The sequence below is a fragment of the Lissotriton vulgaris genome, chromosome 4_1 (assembly GCF_964263255.1).
Source record: "Lissotriton vulgaris chromosome 4_1, aLisVul1.2, whole genome shotgun sequence".
NCBI lineage: Eukaryota > Metazoa > Chordata > Amphibia > Caudata > Salamandridae > Lissotriton > Lissotriton vulgaris.
The window spans coordinates 1,563,650,039-1,563,671,465 of record NC_141691.1 but is presented as its reverse complement, the minus strand read 5'-3'; the positions used below and the strand labels follow the sequence as shown (position 1 = coordinate 1,563,671,465).

Here is a 21,427-nt window from a genome sequence, read left to right as displayed (position 1 = left end):
AGACTGTAGGCTCCTCAGAACGAGAGGCAAATCCCAAGGCGGGACGGGAAAATAGATAATCGGTCTCCTTAAATGAAAACTCCTCTGCAGACAAAAAGCCAAAGGGTGGAAGTAGGTAACAGAAGGACCTCTAATGTACTTAATCGCTATTCAATGGCTACATAACGAGGAGACAGACAACCCCAACAGAAAACCATCCATGAGAAATTTTAGTATCTTACCCCCTCACAAAAATCTGGAAGATACCCCCTTGGACAACACCGTTTGTAAACGATTACATTCTTTTCTGGAGTCATGGGTCGAAAGAGCAATTTCTGAGGAACGGACTAATTCCTCCAATCTCCTCCTCTCAATATTGACCCCTATGGAGCGACAGATTTGAGATTTCATTGGAAAAAGAGATCATCTGAAAGGAGAATGATCAACTGGAAATAACCAGGTAGGAAGAATCGATAGATGATGCTATAAGGGGAAACAGGGTTGGCAGGTCCAGAAGTGAACAACCAGCCGCAGAAACTTGCTGATCAGAGAAATAGGTAGAAGGGTGACGAAAAGCCTTTGGGTCACCTGAAGCTCATTGTGCCCACCCCTCATACTTGCTGGTTTGGCAGAAGGAAGCAAAAGCTGGGAAGAAGAGCATCCTGGGGAGATGCAAACAGGTCATGCCATAGGGCACCAAACTGAATTATAATCTCATAAAATATCTTGGGGCAGAGAGAAATCAATACTGAGGAGGGGAATAACCAACTCACCTGATCTGCACACCCATTCTCCCTCCCGTACAGAAAAATTGCTGTCAGAGACAAAGGATTGTTCTCTGCTCAAATACCAATCTGTTCTGCCAGAAATGCTAATGAGGGAACACTGATACTCTGGAAACGGTTCACATGGGCCCTTGAGAACTGATTGTCTGTTCTGATCAGGACTACTGTGCCCCTGATCCGAGGGGAAAAACTCAGTAGGGCTTTGTAGGCAGCTGAAAACTCTTTCCAGTTAGAAGATGTCATGGACTCCGCTGAGGTAAGAAAGACCCTGGGCGAATTATTTCTGCAGTATTGCTTCCCAACTGAGAGCACTTGCATCAGTTGTGATTGACTGTGGAAGGGGACCATCCAACAGTACTCCTTTCAATGGATTTGATGGATTGGGCCTAAGCATGGGCGGAAAATCCGTTTCGCTCGCGGATTTTGCGGATTTTCGGTAAATTCGCAATCCGCGAGATTCGCGAATCTCCCGCAAAATCCGCAAATCCGCGAGCAGCGGATTTTGCTCGCACTGCTTGCACTGTTCGCGTGAGTTCGCGGCTTTCTAGTACAACTTCGCGCCCCGCGAATAAGTGCAAAATTGCAGAAATACGATCTTAGCAAAACTGAAACTACTTACCAGGTTCAAAAGTTCAGGCTCATCAATAGTAGCCATTTCCTGTAGTGCTTCCTGAGGGGCCCCTCCAGAGTTCAGTTGCCAGTTGCAACTATTATGTGACCCTGCTCTGAACCTCAGAATAGTTACACATATGCCACAAAGGTCCTGAATTACAGCTAAGGGAGACAAGCAGGAGCCAGGCTGGAGGTTCAAATCCATTAATCAGCCCCTAATTCATTATTGTCAGTTGGGGCAGGGTAGGTGTTGTAACTAATTTTGCAACAATGAAAGCACTTAGCAAGTTCAAAAGATCACTAATCAGGAAGCACCAAGGAAGCAGGTGCCAGCTAAACAAAATATTCTGTGACACATTAATCAGCCCCAAATTAATTCAGGTCACTTGAGGCAGGGAAGGTGTGCTTGCGTTGCCACAATAATGTACACTGCTGGACAACCAGAGGGTGCTGTGATGAAACAGAGGGTGGCATGGGTGGGCCAGAGGGTGGCATGAGTAGTCAGAGAGTGGCAGTGGTGACAGAGAGTGGCAGTGATGAAGAAGAGTGTCCCAAACAGGCTGGACACGTAGAAACAACAAGTTCGCGAAACTTGCGACCCGACAGGTAAGTTCGCAATTTGCGACATTGTACAAAACCCTCGCGAACTGGCAGAAACCCGCGCAAACACACAAAAAAAAATCCGCAAATTCGCGAGAATTCGCGGATTTTGCGGATTGCGAGTTCGCAAATCCGCAAAATTTGCGAATGCGAGATTCGCAAAATTCGCCCATGCTTAATTGGGCCACCATTGCAGTTTCAGAGAAATTGGACCAAGGATAGGGACCAAAAAGTCATAGTTCTGAGACATTAGGTTCCAAAACGAAAGAAAGTAATAAGCAGAAATACATTTGCCCCATTTGGGCAGGAGATAGTCTGCTGGTTGCCCTCTGCCCCCTCCCACCCCCCCCCAGACGTGGGCAGGGGGGCTGGAGTGGTGCTCACAGCTTTTTTGTTTGCTTAGGGTACCAGTGTTCGGGTCTCGTGCTCAAGATCAGCGTTGCCTCAGTACCTGTGAAGATGGGGCCGCTGGGGACAGGAGCTAAAATGAGGAGGAAACCTTGTGCACACACCATCCCAGCAAATAATAAATTAATTCTCGTGCCAGCTTTTGGACGCTTGCCCATCCCAGGAGTAGAATCCAGTAGGGTGGCACCACACCACATACACTGCTGCTTGAAAAAATGTCACAGGTTGCTAACCTTAAAAAGGTCATAGCTTGGACCCCATTTGCCCAATCTTGGGCTCATTGTATTCCTGGTGGTGAGCTCTAGCTTCCAGGAGCAGTTATAGGAGACCTCTTCACTTCCAATGTAGTGTATTAAGCAAGGAATTGGTTCTACTGGCTCCCTGCACCAGCTCTCCACCTGATCTTTGTCTCTGTGTGTAAAAGTTCTGATCTTTTCCCCCAACTGGTCTTTATGGGCTACAGGGGTGCCAGCCTCACTAGACCTTCGAGGGACACACTGGTCCTAGAGTCAACTGGGGGCAGACTCCTTAGTCCTTTTAGAAATCAGGGTTTTTTTTCTTCGAGTTGCCCATGGCTGCCCCAGTACCAGGGTCCTGCAGCGAAAAGCACAAAAGCACCTACAGCGTTTTCTCTCTCTTGTGCAAGGGTTTTGAAAAGGGACTAGTAGATTCAGGAAGTTAGGCACCACTGGTCAATCACCTCTCCATCCGTGTCCTAACTCTCCTGCACAGGACACTTGAAGATGGCATCATCCAGGAGTCACTGGTCACATCTGCTCTTGGGGCCTCCACTTCACTCCTCACTGACATCACTGTCAGGGCCTTTCTCAACAAAATGTCAAAGAGGAGCCCCTTCCTGTGTTGGTTCCAGCTGTCCAGCCCTATTACAGTGTCATAGGTAATCAACAGATGTAGAATTTCATCCTAACCTCTTCCTCCTCAAGAGCTGAGGAAGCACTGTTAATTACTCATTTTGTGTGAGGTATGGTCTTTGGTCCCTCTACTGGGGAGAAATGTAATTAACTTGGCACAGCACGGTGACAAAAACCCTTTGCTCCGATACTGAGCTGAGCCAGAGAAACATGACAACTCTGGATGACCCATATGATGTACATGTTTTGTCTTGGGATCTGCTAATTTGAACTGGGCGTGCCTTTTCAACCCCAGTTTCATATGACACAAGATGTTGTAGGCCTAAGGGAAGTGAAACTACACTCTTAAGGCAGATTTTCCCAAATGCATACAATAAAGTGTCACTGCAAACACAACAGTAAATCACACTGACTTTACCTATAAGTGTCCATTATCATTATATGGCCTATACCAGGTCAATATCTAAACCTGTAGAATCCACTATGCACCGGGCAACTTGTGCAAGGTTACTGGGCTGCGCACAACAGTAGTCTCACGTGCACAGCCTGGAAACGTGTGCACACATGTGTGCACATAGGTTCACATTTAACCAACCAAGCGTTCCATTCCCAACCTGTGTCGCAGCAGCAGTATCCCAAAAGGCAGACATTGGTGGTAAACATAAGCAGTCCATTTGCCATGTGATTACTGCAGCGACACACAGGTAGTGAGACTCGCCGACAATAAAAAGTCCAAAACTGGGTTATCCAAAAAGCCAAGAACTCATTTTGCAACAGGTAAATCTAACCAACCAGAGGAATTAAGGTTCCCCACCAAAGGTGTAAGAGCCTTAGTAGAAACCCCTCAGAGCAGAACATTGAAACACAGGTTTGAAAGTGCTGACCCAGTGCAAAGAATGTTCGATACTTCTATGCCGACAGCTTCAATGCCACGACCGACCCTACAACCACTGAGACCTCCACCCCCACGACCACCATCCGCACCAACTGACTGCTCTCCTGGATCAACATCCCTGATGATGACACCATCAAGATCATGACCACCATCCACTCTGAATCTCTGTCAGACCCATGCCCACACCACATCTTCAACAAAGCCAGCACATCCATCGCACCCCATCTCCGGAAAGTCATCAACACCTCCTTCGAGACAGCAAACTTCCCGGAGAGCTGGAAGCATGCCAAGATCAACGCCTTACTCAAGTACCCAAAGGCAGACCCCAAGGACCTCAAGAACTTCCATCCCATCTCCTTGCTCCTGTTCCTGACAAAGGTCATCGAGAAGACCGTCAACGAACAACTGATCGGCTACCTCGAGGAGAACAACATCCTGGACCCTTCCCAGTCCGGGTTCCGCAGCAACCACAGCACCGAGACTGCCCTCATCGCCGCCACCAATGACATCAAGTCCCTGCTGGACAACGGAGAAGCGGCAGCCCTCATCCTCCTCGACCTGTCAGATGCCATTGACACGGTCTGCCACCACACACTACAAACACGCCTCCAGAATGCCGGGATCCAAGAGAAGGCCCTGGACTGGACCACCTCCTTCCTCTCAGGCAGAACACAGAGCATCCGCCTTCCCTCTTTCTGCTTCGAAGCCATTGAGATCATCTGCGGCGTACCCCAGGGCTCATCCCTTAGCCCAACTCTGTTTAACATCTACATGGCACCGCTCGCCCACGTCTCCCGTCAGCATGACCTCAACATCATCTCCTACGCAGATGACACCCAGCTGATCCTCTCCCTCACCAAGGCCCCCACACCGCCAAAACCAACCTTCACGAAGGAATGAAGGCCGTCACTGCATGGATGAGGAACAGCCGACTGAAGCTGAACTTGGACAAGACGGAGGTCCTCATCCTCAGGTCCACCCATTCGGCCTGGGACGACTTCTGGTGGCCGACCGCACTGGGAAACACTCCAGCCCCCACCGACCACGCACGCAACCTAGGGGTCATCCTCGATTCCACCCTCTCCATGATTAAACAGGTCAATGCCATCTCCTCCTCCTGCTTCAACACCCTAGGCATGCTCCGCAGGATCTACAAGTGGATCCCCACTAAAACGAGAAGAACGGTCACCCAGGCCCTCGTCAGCAGCAGGTTGGACTACGGAAACGCTCTCAACGCAGGAGCCTCGGCCAAACTCCTGAGACGGCTCCAAAGCATCCAGAACGCCTCTGCACACCTGATCCTTGACATCCCTCGCAGCAGCCACATCACACTCCACCTGAGAGACCTGCACTGGCTCCCGGTCAACAAGAGGATAACCTTCAAGCTCCTCACCCACGCACACAAGACATTCCACAACACCGGACCAACGTACCTCAACAGACGACTCAGCTTCTGCACCCCCATCCGCCAGCTCCGCTCCACCGACCTCGCCCTCCCAACAGTCCCCCGCTTCCGAAGAGTGACCTCCAGTGGCAGATCGTTCTCCCACCTTGCCACCAAGACCTGGAACACCCTCCCCATCCACCTACAGCAGACCCAAGACCTGCTGACCTTAAGAAAACTGCTCAAGACCTGGCTTATCAAGCAGTATCAGCATTCCCCACCCCAGCACCTTGAGACCCTCACGGGTGAGAAGTGTGCTTTACAAATTAAATGAATGATTGATTAATTGATTGATTGGTTCAAGAACTAATCAGGACCTCCCTCCTCCTCTAAGAACGTTTAGTTTACAAAAGCTAAGTGTAACAAAACAGAGATGAAAATAGTGAAGGTTCTGTTCACACAACGATTTTAAAAATGTGCATGAAATTAAGATATTAGTTGCAGGGGTGAGTACCCACCTCAGATTATACCCACAACCATTATCAGACCTTAAAGTCTTTAAGTGTTCCCTATACCACGGTCGATCCCAACCCGACTTTTAGCAGTCGAGGTGAGCCCTATGATGAAGCATGTCACTATTAGAGTGAGAGAGGGCTATTTAAAGAAAAGGGTCTCTTTCCTTTCCCACCGGTAGTAATGGGTTGGACATATTTAATTTGTTGATTTTGTGAACTTTGTTCAGGAGAGGATCACCACTATACCCATAGGAACCCCCCCACCCAATTTTGATCACTCTTTCGTTGCGTGTAGGTGAGTAGCCCAGGAAAAATAGAAAATGCAAAGATTGCAGAGAGCACTCCAAGATGCTTAAAACCTATCCACTGTAAGACATGTGCCTGTCTGTGGATAAGAGCATACGAGATATTGATACCACATTGATCAAATGGTATACCGGAAATGTGCAATACAATATTCTGCCTTTCTTAGAGAGCAAAAGGAAGAAATGATAATGGAATGCTGAACAATGCAAGCATTCACCCCCAGCCACTAAGATCTGGGTTTAATCCATCGTTCTTTTGCTCTTCACACCACCCCAGTTTGGACCCAGCCATATGCAAATCAGTCTTGACCCTGTTCCTTATGGGAGCAGTCCAGCCCAAACTGTCAAGCCAGGTCCTCCCTGGAACAGAAACAACCATCCTGGGACTGGTTTCTGGTCACCACCCCTGATCAGCCAGGCTAGCTTTAATCCAGATGAGAAGTGAGCATGGGACCCACATCTTGGCATACCCTTCCCACTTAGGATGACGAATGCAAAAGGAACAAATGATGGGCGGAATGCTGAACACTGCACGCATTTATCCCCAGTCATAAAGATCTGGGTTTAATCCATAGTTCTTTTGTTCACCACACCACCCCAGTTTGGACCCAGCCATAAACAAATCAGTCTTGACCCATTCCTGTATGCTTGTTTCTGGTCCAGGAGAGACCTGGCTTGGCAGTTCAGGCTTGACTATTCCCATAAGGAACAGGGTCAAGACTGATTTCCATATGGCTGGGTCTGAACTGGGGTGGCGAAGTAAGATCAAGAATGATGATGGAATCAACCCAGATCTGTGACTGGGGGCGAGTGTCTGATAAGTTTCAGCACTCCTTCCATAATCTCCTTGTGTTTCCTATGTTCAAGATACTACAGGGTTTACCAGGCAGTTGGTGAAATAGATGCTGCGGAACTGGCATTGCGTGGGTTAGGGACCTCAAGTCTCATGGTGCAGGCCTGGCCACTAGATAATGCCATGTCTCATACCATAGCAAGAAGATATGTGGCTTTTCAGCCTGAGGTCACTAGGCCATGGGACATACGGGATATGTTCAGGTATTATCTTAATACAGAGGTAGGTTCTTGACTTACCATCCCAGAAGTGGATGGCTACAGGGGTACAGATTCATGAAGATATTACAAGATATCCCTGAGCCATGGGTTCATATAGATTAGTGTATATTACAGTATGGACCCCTACACTACACTGCAGAGATGAACATTTCCAAGTTCACTACTGATGTTAATTGTACCGTTAGTTTATGTGGTACAGTAGCATGCCCTGGTTGTTACTCTTAACTCGAAACACAATAAAAAGGATAAATATTAAGAGACAAAATTAGTAATAAACATAATTGATTAAGATAGTAAAAGTTTAATCAAGGAAGACACTAGAGGAAAGAAAACATCAGGGGGATCATTTAAAAAGAAGAAATAAGAGATGCATGGATAAATGAGGAAAATTAGGAAACAGATAAGGCAAGAGGGAAGTTTGAAAAATAAAAAAAAGTAAATTGAAAAAGGAGAAGACCAAGAGAGCATGATAAAGAAAAGAAAACTATTACAACTATTGCAGAAAGGCAGGCGTGCATTTTTTCCCCGGCCAGAGAAATTTGTGTCTTACCTCTGCTTCCACCCAAGTTTTACGAGTGGGAAAATACTTGTAGTAGACAGAGGATCTCATCGACCATCCATCTGGGAAGCTGGCTTGTCCTGTTAGAAGAATTGATATGATTCAAAGCATGTTTTTCTGACACAAATTGACTTTCAATTCATTCTAAAAACTTCACAGTCGTTAGTGTAAAAGATGTGGATCAGACTGTTACTTGGATTGAGAGGAGGTACTTTCCTACAATCAAACAACATTTTAGAAAGTAGTTACTATTTGTAGTTTACAAGCATCATTCACTGACTGTCGTAGCCTCACTGCACTTGTGGGTTTCTCGGTATGCAGACAGACGTTTTGTCATTGCGGGTTCCATAAAGGAGTGGGTTGTGTAACTTTTTCACCAAGGCCATGTGAGTGTGCTCCATCGGTTTGTATTTTAATTACAGTGTGTGTGTTTGTGTGTGTTTGTGTGTCATTGTCTCCCACACTCAGTGGACAAGTTAAGTGTTTATTCTTTTCTTAGTACCACTGTACTCCTTATCCTAATAATAATGGAACAGACGGACAAAGCCATTTTGAAATTGCAAACCCTGCATTTCTCAAAGTCGCATTGTTTGCTATTAAACTCATTTTGCAAGTTGGAAAAGTATTTTTGACTTTCATAACTGGTTTACTGACAGATACCGAATTGCAATTAGGAAGCGGCATGAAAGGGGAAGGTTCCCTCCTACTTGTGAATTGGTATGATATGTCAGTAGTTTGATACTGCAATTGCGGTCGTGAACTGCTGACCTCAAAGATGGTATTAATTGTTTTAAACACTGGAAGGTATCCACTGGGTCCTGGACTACTGACCTCAAAGATGTTGTTAATTGATTCACACACTGGAAGGTATCCACTGGGACAGCTTAGCCTTTGTGGTTGGTGTTGCCAGCCTCTGAGGCAATATGCAATGGTCCAGAGCAACACTCTTTACTGGCTCATCAATCATTTCCCAAACAGGAAGCCGTTTTTGTTTTTTATAAAAAGCAGTAGCTGTTCCTTTGAGGAACAGAGGCTGCTTTAGAAAGGGTTTTCCCATTTGAGAATGCAAACAATAGGATGACAGTCTGCTCTACACCTTGCATTGCACTAGCCTTGTGTTTGCAGCCAATCACACAGGGATACAAATAGCTATTTCAGTGTTGTTGTAATAGTTGTTAGATCAGTAGTGTAGGTTATTTCAGCGCATTAGCCCGTAATGGGCACATAATGAATAAAAAGGGGTTTGAAAAGGAATCTGTGATGTTGGCATTCAGGTCTTAAGGTGTTCCTATACTTTTCTTCAACTCTTATGTCAGAGGCTCTGCCAAGGTGGCAGCCATAGTGAAATTAGAACTAACCGCAGCCTGTGAATGACCAACCCTATCACACCAGGGGCCTGTTTGATATAACTCTGGCCGATTCTGGCCATTGATTATATGTGACTGAGCTCAATCAATTAAGGACAGTTTCAATACATTAGGTGCTGTAAGAGTCTCTTCCTTGTGTTACAGATCAGTTTTGTGGGTCTGGATGTATTTATTAGCTTGTAGTGCGAAGAATTGAGCTCTCCTTCATCAGTATGAACTAGTGCATTAACAGAAAGGGGCCATTATACCTCTAGTCCCATTAAGTGGAATGAGTGTGCCATGATATGGACTAGGAATATTGGGTCTCCCTATGCACCTAAAAATCTGGGGGATATAATGAGAGAGTTCTTTGGAAACATATAGGGTCCGATTCACGGAATGAACTTAAGACTAAATCCTAAACTTACTACAATTTGTTATTCACAGACTGCACTTACTACTATTTGGTATTCACGGAATGCACTTACTACTTTCGGGATTCACAGAATGATCTTACTACTTCCGGGATTCACAGAATGAACTTACTACTTTCGGGATTCACAGAATAGACTTACGACTACTAACTTTACGTCCTCCGCCGGGCTGTAATTTCCGCCACCGGGATGGATTTTACAGCACTTTGGCGGAATTAACGGCATACTATCATAAAATTCTATTACGGGCCGCAATTTACGATTACGGGCCGCATTTTACGATTACAGGCCGTAATTTACGATTACGGGCCGCATTTTACGATTACGGGCCGCATTTTACGATTACGGGCCGTAATTTACGATTACGTGCCGCATTTTATAATTACGGGCCGTAATTTACGATTACGGGCCGTTGGTCATGTTAGCCAAGCGGAAACACCTGGCCAAGGTCCACCCATTACCCAACATGGATCAGCTGACACACAGCATCCAATCCCAGCCCTGCAGCATGTATGAATGCAGAGCAGACACAAACAATCCCTTTTCAGGATGTCACTGAACGTGTTTGTAGCACTACCCCTTGCCATGCAGCAAAACTACTTGAGGAGGAGGAGGAGAGCAGAGAGGATCCACAGGCAGAGGATCATTCTATTTGGAATATCCAGCCAGGATGTAAGGGCCAGGTACTGTTTCCCACCTGAAGTCATCTTGGATATGGTATGTGAGTGGGAGCAGGAACTTGACTCTGTGACCTGCTGCTCACATGCAATACCAGCATACCTCAAGATCCTTTCTGCCCTCCACTTCTTTGCTACTGGGTCCTTCCAAAGGGTCATCAGTGACCTTGTGGGTATTTCCCAGGCGAGCCAATCGCGGTGCCTGCATCAGGTACTGAGATGCATCACTGATAGAGCCCCCAACTACATCAAAATGCCTTATACACTGGCCATGAGACAAAGGGCAGCAAGAGATTTCTATCTCCTTGCACAATTCCCACGTGTGCTGGGTGCAATTGATTGCACCCATGTGGCCCTTCAGCCACCCACCACATTGCACACATCTTCTGCAACAGACACAGATGGTATTCAATCAATGTTCAAGCAGTCTGTGATGCCAGTGGAAGGTTCATCAATGTGCATGCAGTGTTCCCAGGCAGTACACATGACAGCTTCATATTCCGCATGTCACCTCTTGCTCGGCGTATGGCTGCTGGAGAATTTGGTAACATGTGGCTTCTGGGTAAGTACCAAGCACTGAAAATGAGTGACATGCGTCATTGAAATGTCTGAATGCCCCCCAATAGTAACAATTGTACAATAAGAAACATGGCCCAACAGACACTGCATGTATGAAGGTATAGATCATGTTCTGTGAAAGTCAAAGAGTGAAATGTTCCCAACTGCCCTTTCTTCCCTCCTCAGGCGACGCTGGGTATGCACTCGCTCCACATCTCCTCACCCCTTACAGGCGTGCTAACACTGTACCTCAGCGTAGGTACAATAGGGCACACATACGTACTCGAGCCATCATCGAGCGCACTTTTGGTCTGTTGAAGTCGCGATTCAGATGTCTCGACCGTACAGGGGTGTGCTTATGTACTCCCCAGTAGTCGTGTGCAAGATCATACTAGCCTGTTGTGTTTTGTACAACATTGCTCTAATGCATGGCTTACACATGCCTCTCGAACCTCGACTAGCTCTGAATGTGGGAGAACGGGCTATTGCACATGACCGACGTCAGGGCATGCAAGTCCGTGATCAGCTCGTTGCCACGTATTTCGCATGAGCAACCTGTAGTGTCATGAACAACATGTGGTTTGCTGTCTGTTGTCAATGATGAAATGTGGACAGACACAACAGTGTCCATAAATCCCAACCTGAGACGACTTTGCAAGCCACACTAACTGCATGCAAATCACAGCTGCTGACAGAAGTCAAAAGGTGGATTGTGCCTCAGGTCATGTGCCCATGTCAGCAATCAGCTTAGTGGACATCCCTTAAACAAACTATTCACGCTGATGACAAACAATACATGTCCTGAGAGACATACCTGCACCTCAGAAGGATGGGTCACCAAATCACAAAAGGTTGCATACTCAGGCCTATGACCACTACAGAATTGACTCCCCCACAAATGATGGGCCGAGAATGTGAGTGATGATGTCATGGGAGAATCCTGCACCATGGGTCAGATTTACAATAAGAGTTGCATCTCTGCATATCAGCAGAGATGCCCCAGTAATTGTGCCTCACAGCAGACATCCCTTGCGCCATCATGGCTGTGCCGCATTTACAAAGCTGTGGGCTGTGGGCCAAGTAAAGACAGAAGCGTGAAGCATATGCTGTCATAAAGGTGAAGCACCTCTAGAGTTGGGTCGCAAGCGCAACGCAGCTCCAGCAAGGCAAGCGGCGAGCCGATGCCTAACATGCTGCATCAGTTCTTAGGCCCCCGACAAGCAGGCGCAGGGTTGTGACGCAGCATGGCCATGAAAATGACTGAGTTTTATTTTGTACATTTCACGCTGCCACTGTTCGGAGGAGTTTGTGTGCTGGAACGCCCCCACCCCTTCCCTGTGCAGGAACGCACAACTGCGGTGCAGGGCCTTACAATATGACACATTTCACAGATGCATTACGTTGAAGATACCCCACTGCATGGAGTTGGCGTAGCGCTGCTGCGCCACTAAAGTTACGCTACTGTGGCGCAATTGGGGCACACAGGGCTCGTATAGCTGCCCCCATATGTATCTGACATCTCCACACTTCTCCACACCAATGTTACATAACACTTCATTTAACTCTGATACTGAGTACTCAATATGAACTACATGTCCCATAATGCAAAGTATGAGAATAGGAAAGTGGGATGGATGTTGTCAGCCCCCTACCCGCTGTCAGTGCATAAATAACATGAAATGATCTGTTCCCCTTTTTGATACATATTCATGAATCACACCTGCATTGTCATTTCACTTTCCCCTACATCAGAAACGTAAATGACGCCCCGGAACCGGAAACTACGAATTTGGGCCGTAAATTACGAAAATAAACTAGAACACATCATTTCATACAGGCAAGGTAATACATGAAGTGGGAGACAGGAAATACATCACAGGAAGTAGTTGGCAACCATTTTGTGGTCATTCTGAGTCATCCTCTATCACTGATCAGATCCTCAGGCATCCTGCTGCTCTCATCTGACCTATTTCCCCATAATGACTGAGGACTTTGAGGAGAGAGCCCCCCCTTTCTCAGACAGGGAATTGGACTTCTTGGTGGAGGGGGTGCTGGAGAAATTCCCTCAGCTATATGGGGACCCTGAGCACCAGCTGAGCACTGCAGCCCGGGGCAGGCTATGGGCCAACATCGCCGGGCGCTGCAGTGCAGTGGGAGTGGCCACCAGGGCTAGGGCGTGCCGCAAGCGCTGGGAGGACCTGAAGCGGTTGGCCCGTCACAAGGCTACGGAGCTGGCTGGCCTGTCCTCCCTGCACCATGTACATGGTCCTCGCCTCTCACCACTGTACAGGAGGGTCCTGCGAGCAGCTTGGCCGACTCTCCATGCTCAGCTGGAGGAGCACGAGCAGCATGGACCTAGTAAGTGCATCATATGCAATATGAGTCTGGGAGTATGATGTGAGTGAAACAGTGCTGTACCATTGTGTGTCCCAGGCCTCCATTAGCCAATTCCATGTCCAAGCAGCAGTCACTAAGTTTCTAGAGGCACACTGTGGCATACGGACTATACAGGCCAGAGTGCATTTTGGGAGTTGTAGTTTTCTCATGACAACTGGGTAAATGAGCCACACTCATGCATCCATATTGAATCCTGCTCTGCCAGCACCACTACAATTGAACCAAGTCAATCATAACGGATGTGTGCATTGGATGATCGATGGTACAGAGACTGTCCAGTCTGCACATGGCAGGCCATAGGGGATTGGATGCTGTGATTAGCATTGCACCTGTAGCGTTGTGTTCCAATTGAGACAGATCATCATGTGCCTTGGAGTCAAGACAGATTTTGAGATCCTTGCATCACTCACAAGCTTTCATAGGTTTGCAAGGTGTGTCCACTGACAGACCTCTCACCCTCAGTGGCCTGTATGACATTTTACATGTACAGGTAGCTGTCACAACTGCCCACCACTGTTCAGCGGTATACTGCACTACCTTGTTAGTCAAGTAAGCCACTATGTGGCACTGGATTGTCCAAAGATGTGTGGGGACATCAAAAGGCTAGACACACAATGTAGATAGAGGAGTACTCCAGACCCCACGTGGATGTGTGACCTACATTTGTCTTGTCCCATACAATGCTACAAAGCAGATGACACTTGTCCAGACGTTAAATAGCTGCAAATCCATATCAATGGCCAATATCTATTATATCTGGACTTTTCATGTTCTCCTCTGGTGGGCTTGTAGTTGAACTGGCACATGCAGCAGTGACACAACACACAGATCACAACAATGCCAAGGTTGAGGTTTGGATAATTCAGTTGCGCAAGCCACAATAATACACATGAGATGTCCATGTCAAACTCAAATCAGTATATGACAGTGTGCATACATGTAATGTGAGTGCATGGACAGAATGGGGGTTGGGAGCACACTGCCTCACAGTCCCAGCTCGGTTTGTCCCTTTGCATCCTGGTAAATGCAGTACACAGTTCAAACTTACTTTGGAACAATCTGGAGTCATACACAAATTTGCTGCTGACTTTGCTGTTTATCTCTCGACACGTGTTCCTGGAATGAGCGCTTCATCAGTAGAGAGCAGCAGTTTCAGAGAGCAAAGTAAATCATCTGGTTTGCCGTGTGCCTGTGAGTGTTACTGTGACCTGAGAGGAACTTGGCAGCATTCCCAGCAAACAGCAAACACAGATGATTCAGCAGTTAGTTAGTACTGTACACAGCATTTACCGGGATGCAAAGGGGCAAACTGTGCTGGGACTGTGAGGCAGTGTGCTCCCAACCACCATTAAGTCCATAAGAACTGATGAACTACTTGAAGCAGGTGTAAGGATTGCCGCAGCATGTTAGCGATCTTGCGCCCCCGAGCCTTGCTGGAGACGGGTTCGCACTTGCCACGCCACTCCAGCAAAGCCCGGCTATTCCACAGGGGATGCATCACACATCTGCCCACCCAAGCGCCACGTTGTGCCGCTTTGTACATGTGGTCCATCAGGGGTGACGCACGGGTGGGCTGATGCTTTGCAACTCATCAGACACACCTCTGCTGATTAGCGGAGATGCGCCAGAAGTTGTAAATCGGCCCCTGATAACTGTACAGTGTGATCAGAGGCAAACAAATTCGGACCTAGGCTATTCTATGTATATGCAGCGTCATGCATGGAACAACCACCACATCAGGATTTTGCTTACACTTCTGCAGGCATGGTTGGTGAGACAGTCCGGAGAAGGAGACCATCAGTTCGGCGGCGGCTAAACCCTCTTTCCACCAGCGATGAAGGGGAGGAGGAGGAGGAGGAGAAGGGGCCCTCAACATCTGCAGGCCAGGGGGCTTCACCCACCCAGGATGAAGAAGAACACGACACTGGTACTATGTCCCGGGTGGAGGCTGTGGACATTGAAGGGCGGGGGGGGTGAAGGACCGGACACCTCGGACCATGATGTGGGGGATAGCCACTCACCCACACATACATCACCAGTGGGTCACGAAGAGGTGTACCCGGTGCAGGCCAACGTTCAATCTGGGCCTGCCATCTGCCCCTACCTACCTCTAAAGTCACCCATGCCATCGGGGGCTCCAGGTCAATCCCCTGATATCTGTCCCCCTCCTCGTAGAAACCAAGCCGAACCCATCCGCTCCGGACCTGTCCAATATTCTAACATTCAGTAGAGACCATATAAATGCGGAGAAAGTGCACTGTTTAAATCAGTGATTCAAGCATACATTAAATGTTTTTAGAAAATAGGACTTAAAGTATCAAGCGAGTTTCATGATCAAATTCATGTATCAAGGGTTAATCGTACAAAATGAGTTACATATACAATGCGTAATTACTATATAATATGATTGCAGTGAGCTGATCGTTGACCAAATTCAATCATATCCCATAAACACTATGGGCCATATTTTTCAAGATTTTACAATGCTCTTGCACCTTGCATGAGGGTGGAAGGGCGATGCAAATCCTAAGTGAGATTTATCTTGCATGTCCATGCATGGCTTGATAAATGTAGAGTTACACAAGGCAGTGGGAATTCCAACTGATGTATGACGGAACATGCGTTCCATTACCACGCATTCCTTTACCACATGTCCTTTACCACGCATATGCCTTCATCATGCATGCCTTTACCATGCAACATTTTGCCACACATATACCTTTACACACAAGCCGTCACAACGAAAATGTAAGTATTTTGCAGGTAAGTGTAAAATCTTTATATAAACCTTGATAGACAGATAGATAGATAGATAGATAGATAGATAGATAGATAGATAGATAGATAGATAGATAGATAGATAGATAGATAGATAGATAGATAGATAGATAGATAGATAGATAGATAGATTGATAGATAGATTCACTGAAAAAGCGAAGGCCACAGAGACGTTAAAGTTAGGCTCAGGTTTCACTCGCACACAACCAAAGGTTACAGAGACCTTATACAGAGATGTTATAGTTAGGCTCAGATTTCACTCGTTCAGAACGAGTTGAATTTAACAGTTATAGTTAGCTCAGATAACTATAAATCGCGCCCCCGCAATGCACTGCTTATGACCTTACTTATTATGTCACTCATGACACGGTCAGTGACAGTACTGATGACATCACTGATAACATTGTGCGGTGACTGTTTTTGAAAGGTTTCTGAGTGTTAAATATATATAGCAAGGCGTATTGGTGAATATGAAGGTGTATGAGTGCCTGTATGGATGATTCAGTGGCTGCATCATTGACTGCATAAGTGAGTGATTTGGTGTCTCAGTGACCGTATGGGGGAGTGACTGGTTGTGTGAATGTCTGTATCAATCTGTCAGTTGGTGTCTAAGTGGCTGTATGGGTATTTGAGTGGGCAGATGGAACAAGGAGAAATAAATGTATTTCTCCTTAGTTGTTTTTCTTTCCTTGTGTGTTGCATTCTGCTTCCATTTTGAGTAGGAATGTGTAGGAATGTGCCCCTATCGGCACAAAAACAATCCTGCCAACAACGCATACACCCTTGCACCGTGGGGCAAGGGTGCCTGCTTTAGAGATACGCATCAAATTGTGCACCAGCTGAAAGGACAGGAATACCCTGTATCTCGTAAATACGGTGCATTCCTGCCCTTTTGATTTGGTATAGGGAAGCGCAGCAAAAAGCCCTGCGGTGCTGCCCTGCACCAAATCATACTACATGAGGACCGTAGTTGGTAAATACCAAAACAATGGTAAACTTACACTACAGTGTACATTTACCTGTGTGACTCAGGGCTGGCATATTGTGTTTATTGAAGACATGCAAGCAACCTTATGAACAACAAGCAACACCCTGACACATGAAAGTATGAAGCCACAGATTGGAAGATTCAAACTGAGTAATGTCTGTTTTTTTTGCTTCCAAGATTACGTAACACTAGAAATGCTCCAAGTGCACATGACTTGATGAAGCTTAACGTCTAACTTGCCACTTTGAGCGAAACATATACACATCTGTATAAAACTCACAGTCCTACCTCCACTCCAGTTAAACTGGGCAGCTGCTTTTCAGTGAAGAGACAGATAGACAACTTCAATATTATCCTATATTAAAAGGCTTACATGGTAATGTTATGTGTATGCCAAAAACACTGAGAAATATCGAGACATTAGTTTTATTTGAAAATATATCGCTCATAAAGCTAAACATCTTAGTTTTGAGCAAACCGTGCTGTTGTACTGACACTCTTCGTAGGCTTGTCAGTCCTTCACAGAGTGCCTATGGTAACTCCTGCAGCTTGTGATGCTCTATAGCTACCTTGATGGTGATTCAATTTTTATCTAAACCAAGTTTCTCATTTCCTCTTCCCACCTCCTATTCATGAAGTCCTTGGGACTGTCTCGATAAGCTTTTTATGATGTCTCTGTACCTTAGGTCCGGTCCTCCTCATCCTCCACACATCCGTTTGTATTGTGCGCAATAGGGCATTCGATTCAAAGAATACCTTGCACTAAAAACGGATTTTATTACATCTAAAAAAGTAATGAAAATGCGGCTGTGTTAATAATAAATAAAACCTTACCTGCGCTGTATGAGAACATCGCACAGAGCAGAATTATTTTGCCAACAACTTCCTTCATGTTTGGTTATATTCTGAAAAGAGGAGCAACAAAGAGTCAAAACACATACTTTACTTACTGTCCGCATCTCATATACAAAATAGTACTCATTGGTGTAGACTGTAGATGCTAAAACACTGGAAAATTTAAGTGCCAGGAAACTATTGTAGATGTAAATTGGCTCACAATTCCATATTGCGCTGGTTTTAATGTTGATATTTCTCAATATGGGTGTGTAACAAAATGTGTCCAGGGAGAGGGAGGGGAGCATAATATGTTAGCAGGGAGACCAGTTTTTGGGTGGAGTCACAGACTTGGTAGCAGGCGGGAACGAGAACACCGAGTACATTTTGAAGGGGTGGTGGGGTGGGTGTTATATGAGAGGTGTGGGGTGGGAGGGGTAGGAAGCAAAGTGAAGTAAAACACAAACCAGCCAGAATAGAGAAAGATTTACTGGGGCAGGGCCAGCCTTGAGGATGCTAAATGTCTTTGTTACAGGGGAAAATGGGGAATATAACACTTGCATCAAAATGACAGGAAAGTTCAGGAAATATACAATGGAAGATGGAAAGGGGCATTTGATTTGCCTCATAAATAACAGTTTACATTCAATATGACGGAGTTCTTTGCCCATCCAACAGGTGCTTCTGCAATGACCAATACATTGCCTAGGCAGTACACATTACAGAAGATTGTCACCACACTAGTTTAAAGAGAAACATTGCAAATATTTTTGCAAGGTAAAATCTTTATACCATCTCTAAAATAATTGCAAAATATGAAGATTGATCCCAAACAAATGATACATCAGCAAATCAAAACCTAAAAGCACTCCATACACAGTTTTCCAAATTATTCAGGTGATTTTTTCTTCTCTTATCTCCGGATGAGGTCCGATTTTTGGGCAGGCCCTAGAGTAAGAGATTTCGAGGATCTTTGATGGAATTGAACAAGAGGGTCACCATACACCTTTCTCATGGGCTTTGGGAAGGAGGCCTGCAGCTGTGTACCTAAAATCAGGGGCGACACAAACTGCAAAGTTGACAAATGGCTGGATGTCAGAGCTGTGTGGACATTCAGTCCAACACTAGGTCAGTATATAAGTCAGTATTCATCTTTGCAGAAGAACAAATATAGAACATTAATGGGCAGAAATTATACTAGTTTATTTGAAATTCAATAACTTTGCCCATGCTGGTTACAACATAGGAATTCCGTAAAATGATCCACGAGAGGGGAGAGTTTTCAGTAAATGGTCAGTACGACAAATTTTTGCATACGCAACTGTGTTTTAAATGCGTTTTTTCATGCAAAAAACCTGTGGCCCATGTACTATCCCTACTTTGCGAGTCACTAATTAAATAGCCACTCGCAAAATAGGGTTAGCGACTCGCTATTATGAAAGGGTGTTCCTAGGGCGTCCCATCTTAATAGCGAGTCTGACAAGTATGTAAGAATGTTTTGCGACTGCAATTGCAGTGGCAAAACACTTGCAGTTTAACACCCTCTTCAAGAGGGTGGTAAACCATTTGCAAACAGGAAGGGGTCCCCAGGGGACCCCATCCCCTTTGTGAATGGATCACAAAAAAATTTTCAGAGCAGGCAGCGATCCCAGGGACCACTACCTGCCCTTAAACAAGCATTTACAGTGCAATTGGTTTCGCCTGTGGGACCTTATATGAATTTAGTTTTGCAGCAATTTAGCCTGGGTGCTGAAACATCTACTGTTCTTTAACATGACACTCCAGGTATGGGAACACATGGAGAGAAATATTGGCTTTCAACTGGAAATGGTATAGTCAAAAGCTCTGTTCTTAATATAAAATCAGGGCTTCGGTGGTCATATCACTGAAAATACAGGATCTGAAAAAAATATTATTGTCTACGGGTGCTCGTGGAAGACAATTTCTATGGACTGGAATCTAGAGAATGCTAAAGTGATTCTGGTATTTTACTGACCTCTGCTGGTCGTTTTCGATCAAGACAGTTAAATAGAGGCAGTTCAAAAGAAAAAAAAGTGGAAGCAGACAAGTCCTAGGGATGATCTCCAGAACCCACAAAGTACTGTTGGACAGGCCTCGGAGAAGGCCCGCTCCCTCCCCGCATGACGAGGTCCGGACCCCTGCTTTCCCTGTGTCCCCGACAAGAACAATCCCGGCAACCCGCTGGGGCAACCCACGACCCGTCCACAACGGAACTCCAGCCCCCGAACACCCCAGTATCGGCTGGCCCGGGCCCCCGTCAGTCCACTGCCCCGGCCCAGCCGCCATTTTGGACACTACCTAACAAGGCCGCGTGGCCTCAGCTCGACCCCAACCCTGGGCCTGGCCAGACCCCGACATCGAGGCACCACCATCCACCCAGGGGGTGAAGAGACCACTTGGCGGGTCAATGGGAGAAGGAGTGTCAATGGCTCCCCTCCGCCAGGTGTCGATCGCCCCCGGCCTCCCCGGGCGCTGGCTCCACCCCCCTGCTGGGTGTCTGGACTCCCTCATCCCGGACCTCCCGACCTCCAAGTGCGAGGGTCCAGACATCAAAGGAGACCAGACCTATAACTGGGGCAGCTCCAGAACAGGAAGGCAGTTGTATCTCGTAGTCGAGAGACACCGTGAGGAACTCATCCTTGAAGGCTGCTGGCGCTGCCGCGGCCCTTTCTTGTGAACCATCTCCGAAGCCTGCTGGCGCTGCCGCGGCCATCTTCCACGTGAACCATCGTCTTGGCCTGCTGGCGCTGCCTCAGCCTTTCTCATCGTGCACCATCTTCGTAGCCTGCTGGCGCTGCCGCGGCCTTCCTCGTTGTGAACCATCGTCCTAGCCTGCTGGCGCTGCCGCGGCCCTCATCACCTCATTTTCATCTTCGTAGCCTGCTGGCGCTGCCGCGGCCCTTCTTGCTGTGAACTATCGACCTAGCCTGTTGACGCTGCCGCGGCCCATCTTTGCGGATCCCCAAGCTCGAGGATTGTGAGCTTCCCTCCTGCCGCACCTGTACCGGACCGGTACTAAGACTGTCCTGCTACCCCTTTCCCCTACAGAGACTAGAATTGGGAGGATCCTCGTGTCCTGACCCCACTGTATCGTATTACCTTGCCTCAAGATCCGTATATAAAGTGTGTTGAACTCATCCTTGTGTGGTGTCCATCAGTGGGGGGGAAGTTACTTGTCTGTACGATCGCCGGAGACGGCCCTCACCGGAGGCCTCTCCCCCTGTATTCGGCCGACCCTCCGGGTCCCCGTCTAACATTGGTGGCCAGCGGCGCGATCCGAGCCAACGCATAATCGTACAGAGAGTGACTCACCCCACGACACACAACAACCATGACAACAAAAGAGAGCGGAACAACGGAAAAATTCCAGATGGAAAAGCTGGAAGAGTACAGCCACCGAGAACTA

At 46.9% G+C, this 21,427-nt stretch overlaps 2 protein-coding genes across 2 annotated transcripts in view; both read right to left on the bottom strand.

Annotated features, from left to right (window-relative positions):
* Positions 1–21,427, bottom strand: part of LOC147724242 (lectin-like) — a 1,164,867-nt gene that overhangs the window by 570,096 nt on the left and 573,344 nt on the right. The gene's annotated exons all lie outside the window — the stretch shown is intronic.
* LOC147724243 (lectin-like) overlaps positions 1–21,427 on the bottom strand; it is a 91,590-nt gene that overhangs the window by 62,484 nt on the left and 7,679 nt on the right. The window contains exons 2-3 of the mRNA XM_086966980.1: positions 18,001–18,071; positions 7,980–8,068 (exon numbers count right to left, since the gene is read on the bottom strand). Coding sequence (XP_086823106.1) covers positions 7,980–8,068; positions 18,001–18,058 — 147 coding nt within the window. The 5' untranslated portion in view covers positions 18,059–18,071. The remainder of the gene's footprint in view (positions 1–7,979; positions 8,069–18,000; positions 18,072–21,427) is intronic.